We start from the raw sequence: 7,408 nt of genomic DNA on the forward strand, positions 1-7,408 counted from the left end.
GGAAAGAGTCCAAGGGCAGGAGGGTCCGAGGGCAGAGAGGAAGGAGAGAACAGGGGACAGGATGAGAGAAGAGAATCACAGGGAAAAGGAGCTGCAGTCTCCTCCTCTTTCTTGTCCTCCTAGCCTTCCAGGGAAGCTGCCTCCCTTTCTTGGGACAGGAAGGGACTCTATCAACTTTCTTCCCTCTCATGATCCTCACCGGGAGGAGGTGCCATATTTCCCGATCCCCCACCCACACCCAGACCCACAGGAAGACGCTGGGCAGCCACTTGCTCACCTGCTCATCGGGAGCGATAAGGGCATGGGTGGACTCCTCCCCAAACGAGGGGTGTTGCAGGCTGCTTGTCGAGGGGCGCCGGGGCACTGAGAATCGCAGACCCTCTCCCGGGCAGCCAGGGAAGCCATTGGAGAAGCTGGAGACGGTGTAGCCTAGAGCTGGGCACACAGGAGACAAGGGGGTCCTTAAACCACCTGGCAACTACCTGCAACCGTGTGTGTGGCATCCTGGGACTCCTACAAGTGGAGGGGAGACACTCCCAAGGCCCCCAGGGGGTCAGCCCCGCTGAACTGCCAGTCCCCCATTATCTTCACCTTGTATCTGTTCTCCAAACCCTGCCCTTTCCCTCACAGCTCCGCTTGAACCCCACTTCCCCATCACAGCCTCATCTGAAACACTTAAGGCACATCTTGTCGTCACTGGACCGACCCTTCACCTCATTCCAGCTCTGCCACTGAGCTCCAGGGAAGCCCCTGGAAATCAAGGACTGTGTTCCTATTTCTTCTGTCCCCCAGGGGCCAGCTGATGGAGTGCCAGACATGGAGCAGGTGCTCAGTGTGATTCAGTGAATGAACAAGCAGAAATTGTGGGAACCTCTCCAGACAGCCGTGGGCAGAGATGCCTGCATAAGCCGTCAGGAAAGGTATATGGGTATGATCCAGTAGACAGAAGGAAGGAAGCAAAACAGCTCCAGACTGCCGTTTCCATGGAAACCCAATGTCTTCCTGTCTGTTCCCCGACCATCCATCAATACAAGGCCCTGGACTCCCCAGCCTCCGTTTGAGTCACCTGACTGGCCCAGGCCAGGACTTATCCATCCCTAGGAGTCGTCGGATGATGGATGACGGTCCTGGAAGCCTGGCTCACCCAGCCATCCCCTCGCCTGCCTGCCTGCCTGACTCATGCCTACAAGACTGGTGCTTCCTGGGGCTATGCTTGTGCGTGCATGTGCGTGTGCACTGGGGTGCTGAGGCGGTGGGGGGGGGGGTCTCCTCACCACTGGGAGGCTGGGGGGCCCGAGGGAGGTCGAGCTCAGCCGGGTGGCTGTTGCGGGTGATGATGACTGGCTCTTCCATCACATTGATGCTGTTGCACTGCATCAGATCCTGGAGGAGATTGAAGATTTCCTCGGCCCGGGAACACTTAAATGCAAATATCCCTGAAGAAGGAGAGGAAGAAATGAGGCTCCTCTGACGCTGTGTCCTATAGGGAAGGACTAGAGAGGCTGAACAGATGCACAGAGCTCAGGACAAGTCCCTGACCTCCAGTCCCAGGCCTGCAGAGGGGTGGGAGAGGCCTCACACTGAGCATTCTCCCCAGCACCCTCCAAAGTCTAAGAGCCACAGGAGGAGCTGGCCCCAGGCCCCCGCGGCCCACCCTAACACACTCTATCCATTACCACCATCTTAAGATCTACATTCCTCCAAGGTTAAATCCTTTTCATAAGGATGTGTGTGCACCAGGGTGAAGGGAAGCGAAGTAAAAAATCAAAGTGGAAGGGACAGTGTCGGATGAGTGACCACTCCACCTCACATGCTGCCCCCATCTTCCTCTGCCTGCCGCCCCTTACTCCCCAGAAAAATGAGCTCCGCCAGGGCACCAGCCCACAGCTCTATGCCCAACAGCCTCTAAGCTCTTTGAGGGTGGGAGGGTCTGTCCTGTTCACTGCTTATTTACTGCATACTTAGTCCAGTGCCAGGCCAGAGAGTGACTGTCTACTGTGCATAGGCCCCTGGCCTTATGGAGCTTGAAGTCTGGTGCAGAAAGGAAGGATGGGCTGACTAGCTAAAGGACAAATATGGCAAGGCAAAACCATGTGGCTCCTCCATGCAGCCAGCCTTACAGCCCCTCAAACTCTAAGGCAGCAACTCACGGTCCTGGCACAGCAGGACTGGGCTGAGCACACATGACCCTGGGGATCCAAAGATGCTCTTGGGGTGTTGGGCTAGCCTGGGATTCTGCACTCCCCCTGCGTAACAGTGGGACCCAGCACTCAGGGGAAGCCACTTGGGATGGACATGTGCATGTTCCAAACAAAGACAAACTAGTTTGGGGTATGAGGTCTGCAGGAATGGGATGAGAAGGATAGAAAGGAGGGGAAGAAATAGGGCTATTCTTGCCTCATTCTATTCTGTTTATTATAGCTCATTCCAAGATGTGTCAAGAGCTCAGAAAAGGCTAGGCAAGCCTGGAGTCTTAGAAGAACCCTGTGTCGGGGCCTAGGGAGCTCTTCTGGGGTCTCCAGTGTGGATTAATCACCACCACCGGGAGCAGAGAGGCCCCTTCCTCCCCTCTCTCTGCTCAGCCAGCGTTAACTGCTTCTGTCTCGTGAGCTCCAAAGGTAAGGTGAACAGCGGGGAGGGCTCCCCCAGCCAGTACAACCTCAGAGACACACTGTTGTGTTGGTGGCCTCATCAGAGGAGCTTGCTCATTCCATCCCTGCAGTCACACCTCCGCACTGCATTGAACACAATCCCTTGTGGGACTCCCTCTAGCAGAGCTTAGGCCTGTGTCCTCAAAGAAGTCCCAGACCATGCGACCCCTTCAAAGAGCCATGGCTGGCCCCAGCCTTGACTTCATGGAGCAACCCACCCCTCCCTGACCTCTGGCTTCAGGGAGAAAGGGGAAGAAGGCAGAATACATCACACTGCACCACCCACAGGGGACAGGAGACAAAGATTAACCTCGTGAGGGTTACTCTGTATACCACGGACCTCCCCAAATCTATCATTCCCCCGCCACACAGCCCCAAGGCGGCCAGAGCTCTTGCCTGACCTTTCATTATACTCAGGAACCAGGGTATATGACTTGGGGCTCAGTTTGTTCCTACTTAGGGTGCAAGAGGGACCCTGAAACTAGAGTAAGAGAGGGAGGAGGAACCGCTTGCTTTCCCAGGTCTGGAAGCACTGGCTCCTTCCCATGGGCTGTGCAACAGATGACCTCGCGGAGCCACCCAGGCCAGAGCTGCAACGATCGAAGAGAAGCACTGGCCTGGGGGTCCGCTCAGTTCTGTGTGTGCTCTTGGCCACGGCCCTTCCCTTCTCTGGGCAACACCTGCCAAGTGGACAGGCTTCCCCACCGTCCCTCAAGCTACGACTTCCAGCCCCAATACCTGTCCCAGGCGCACAAGCCCCCATCCCAGCGCGAGGCAGGGGCTGGTACTCACCCTGGCCAGTCTGACACCGGCGGCCACTCTCAAAAGAGAAAAGGTTGGAGTCGTAGCCATAGCGCCGCAGGCAGAGGTAAGGCCAGCGGACAGCCTCACGCCGATGCAGGTGCAGCACCAGCTCGCTCTGCGTCAGCTCCATCACTCCGGAGCCCAGCTCCGCCCCCTCATCATCCACATTTGTCACCTGGCGGGGGCAGGGGACAGAAGGGTTAATGGGTGAGTCCAACAAGTGTGTCCAGGTCCGTGAGCCCCTGGGAATGCCACACGATTACCGGGACACGGAAGGATCAGTGCCGCTGACCCACTACAGTTCCCTGGGCCTTAGTTCAGTCATTCGGGCAGTGAGGGGAGGGGTGGCTAGTCGACCCCCAAGGTCAGATGGTTAGACGTGCAAAGTTAGATGAGCCCAAATGGTCCATGACCCCAAGTGGTCCAGATGTTAATGGGAGAAGAGGTTCTATTGTAAGTTCAAAATCTTAAGATGCTGGGAGAGTCAAACCCAAGCAAAACAAATATAATAAAGGCCTCCACCACCTCCCCAACTGCAGGACCTTGCTGAGGGCTCCCTCTTCTGGTGAGCAGGAGAAACCTGGGCCTCAAGATGCCGGGGTGAGGAGGGGGCGCCCCCTACAGGGAGGTGGAAGGAGCAAGGCGGGGGTGCACACAGGTCCACTGGGCCCGGCCTCAGCTTCCCAAAGCAAACAGCAAACACTAATACTTGTGCTTAACATGTGTTAAGCACTGTTTGAAATACTTGACACATGTTAATTCACAAATACAGACTTTTGTTGTTTTCTCCGAAAAGTTATAATGTAAAGTTACAAAGATACACTGACAGGAGTGAACATTCTGAAAGCACAATCTCTGCTACTCTATTACAGCATTTCTTCATTCTCAGTAATACCAAGAGCCACAAAAAAGGCAGTGGCCTGAGCCCGTTTTCCTTGGTACTGCTCAGAGGTCCTGAGCTTGCGAAGCCCACAACCTCAGCCAGTCATTTCACCTTCTCTAGGGAGGCTGAAGCAACTCGACAGCTCGGGCCGAGCCCAGGAGGCTGTGCTGGGAATGTGGGAGAGGAGGGGGCTGTGGGTACCTTGAACTTGCTGGGGTGGTTGTCTGGGACGCTGTCTCTGTTCAGGCAGCTGCAGCAGCTCCCCATGGTGTCAGAGCAGCCGGCCCGCCCTAGGGAAAAACACAAGGGACAGGAAGGTCATTGAGGTCAGCTCCCAAAAGCCCTGCTCTGGGGAACTCTGGCCGAACCACCTCGTTTTGATCACCTACTCTGTCTAAGACTCACAGTCCCTCCCTCAAGGAATTCACATTCTCAATCCAAGGCCAGACACACACTGGATAAACATTAATTCAAGTTAGGACGCGTTAAGGATTAATGCTGATGGGGGGATGGAGAGAACTTCTTAGGGGCAACATTTGATCTGGACCTTGAGAAGTATGTAGGATTCTGACCGATGTAATGATAGGGAAGGGCAGCCTGGGCAGCAGGAAAAGCATGGTTAAAAGTAGGGACCCAGATGAAGTGACCTGCATCAGGAGTTGGGTGCCAGCCCAGCGCCCTCCTCCAGATTCAGTGATGAAACTGTAGTTGGGAGTCCCAGACACTTTGGCCTGGACCTTTCTCCTTGTTCCTCCTTTTCCACCTCACTCCTCCCACATCATCCAAATCCTCTCTTTTCTTTCCTCACCACCATCCCAGCATCCACCTCAAATTTATCTTTTTGATGTTCTCTTCAAATGAGATGTTACGTTATGGTCAAGAGATAGGCTCAGAAGACTGAACATTTAAAACAGAGCACTACTTTGATAACCTTGAGTTGGTATTGCTTCATTAAAAAAAAGAAACGCTGGGTTTGCTCCCCTTTGTCCAAAGGGGAGAACAGAGGCCTTAATATCTGGTTTTTTCCTCAAGGATTATGGCACTCGAATTAGACGTCACAACGGTTGGGGCGGTGCCTAGGATGGAGGTGATACCACCAGGGTACAGTGACCTAAGGGAGCAAGCAAACACATGGGCCGATCCCAACCAGAAGTTATGGGTTTGCAACTTTCTGCAAGAAATGAATCAACAGGATTAGATATCCTTCTAGAACTCCCGCTGAAAGTGTAAAGCCTTGAACAATGCTGACTTGCACCCTCTACTCCTCTCAACTTGGAAAACTCCAGAAAAGTGGCTCCTATACGCAGCTCTCACCTCACCCAGGCCATCGGGGAGCTGACCATGGGAGGGGCATGGGGAAGGACCCCCACTTTATTCCCCCTGTTCTTGGTGGGGCGTCATGGCAAGCAGTCTGCAGAGAAGTCACCTGGATCTCCCTGGGGCACACCTGGGGCTCACCTAGCATAGGAGACAGAGACCACAGGTTAGTGGAAACCTTCCATTCTCACCCCCAATTGTTAATGAAACTGACTTGCTGTCAGTCCATCCCACCTGGATATCTGTTCCAGCCCTAATGGGATAGAAACACCAATGAAGGAAGTGAGATCAAGAGCAAAGGGACCACAAATTCTAAGCCCCATAGGCCCTGAGAGGGACAGACTCCCCTCGCATCAGTGACTTTGAAGTCTGAGGCAGCCCAGGACATTTTAAGTCACCTCTAGACCCCATCTGAATCCTGTTAAAACCAATACCAAGATCACCACCTTACCTTTGCTGAGAACTTGAACTCTACAGAGAGCTTTCTCAAAAGGACACTAAGATGTATTAGAAAGAGCAAATGGCTTAAGGTTCAGGAAACCAGTAGGCTTTTTTATTGCTACTAAGTATCTGGGAGAGTCTGCCAAGTAGATTCTCCATCACCACCCCCAACTCCCACCCCAAGGCCTTAGTTTTGAAGGGAAACATCTGTCAACTGTGGAACTTCTAGCTTCAATAACCTCTAGAGGTAAGTTTGTAGGACAAACATAGCTAAATCAACATTTTCCTCTTCTAGGACAAGCTCCTTCAATCTCACACGTGGAAGCTTGATAGATTTTCTGTTCTCCAAACTCTGAAAGGCCTACAAGTTAACATAAATGCTAACAATCAATCAAAATTTCAGTCATCTGAGCCCTAGGTGGACAAGTTGACAAGCCAGTACCCTGGAGATCCTTGAAATCCCACCCTCCTGCTCTGGAAAAACAATGTCATTTCCCAGGGCCCCTGGTGCTCTGCATCCTTGGACACTTCCCAGGTAAAAGGACCCCTACCCTCTTGGTCTGGCTCACTCTCTGGAAGCGGGCAGCAGGATGAGGAAGGTATGCACAGCCTAAAGGCAGACAGCTGGGTAAATACTGGGGCTTGAGCCACCAACAGGGAGTCTGGGGGTGAAGCCAAGAACTACAGGGTGCAAGATGGGGGAGGGCGCTGCACCTTTTCCTGTCCCCTTCACTTCTCTTTAAGATACCAGGATATATCACGACAGCCCAACGAGGGGGGTTACATCGGGTGGGAGGAGGAGGGGTCTCTGGTCTGAGACAGGTGTGGATTGGGGGTGGGAGTTTGAGGTTATAGGGACTCAAAACGTATGAGAGGGATCAGGGAAATGTGGACAAATTTTTTGGACTTGAGCACGGTGCAAGGAGAATGGGGGGCATGAAGACTCAGGAATTTCAGGGCGGTGGAAGCATTTGGGGGCATCCAGGAGAGAATGGTGCTCTGTGAGCGTATCAGGGGAATCTGCAGGAGTGAGGGGTTCTGAGGGCTCCAGGACACATGAAGGTGTGTCCGGGGGTGGGGGTGGGGTGGTTCTAGGGGCTTAGAGACAGATTTAGGTAACAGGCGAATTTCTAGATACCGGGAAGGAATAGGGGAGGTCAGGGCCGCGCGTTGTCTCTGGATCCCCGCCCCCAACCCCGGGTTTCCACCGCCTGCCCGCCCGGGGCTTCCTTGGGAGGGAGTGGAGACTGCGGCGCGGCGCGGTGCGGCCTCGGTGGAGCCGCCTCGCCCCCGCCCCGCCGCGCCCCGACTC

General features: G+C 54.1%; 1 protein-coding gene across 2 annotated transcripts in view; it reads right to left on the reverse strand.

The window, feature by feature from the left end:
* The window catches only part of FRS3 (fibroblast growth factor receptor substrate 3), a 7,184-nt gene extending 1,388 nt beyond the window's left edge, over positions 1-5,796 (reverse strand). The window contains exons 1-5 of one of the 2 annotated variants that reach the window (XM_007458203.1): positions 5,658-5,796; positions 4,540-4,628; positions 3,444-3,630; positions 1,275-1,436; positions 278-435 (exon numbers count right to left, since the gene is read on the reverse strand). In XM_007458203.1, the coding sequence (XP_007458265.1) occupies positions 278-435; positions 1,275-1,436; positions 3,444-3,630; positions 4,540-4,605 (573 nt within the window). In that variant the 5' untranslated portion in view covers positions 4,606-4,628; positions 5,658-5,796. Of the gene's footprint in view, positions 1-277; positions 436-1,274; positions 1,437-3,443; positions 3,631-4,539; positions 4,629-5,652 lie in introns of both variants that reach the window. The other variant, XM_007458202.1, reaches the window with a different exon arrangement.
* Between the last annotated feature and the right edge of the window lie 1,612 nt (positions 5,797-7,408).

Source organism: Lipotes vexillifer, unplaced genomic scaffold (assembly GCF_000442215.2).
Source record: "Lipotes vexillifer unplaced genomic scaffold, Lipotes_vexillifer_v1.1 scaffold4, whole genome shotgun sequence".
NCBI classification, from domain to species: Eukaryota; Metazoa; Chordata; class Mammalia; order Artiodactyla; family Lipotidae; genus Lipotes; species Lipotes vexillifer.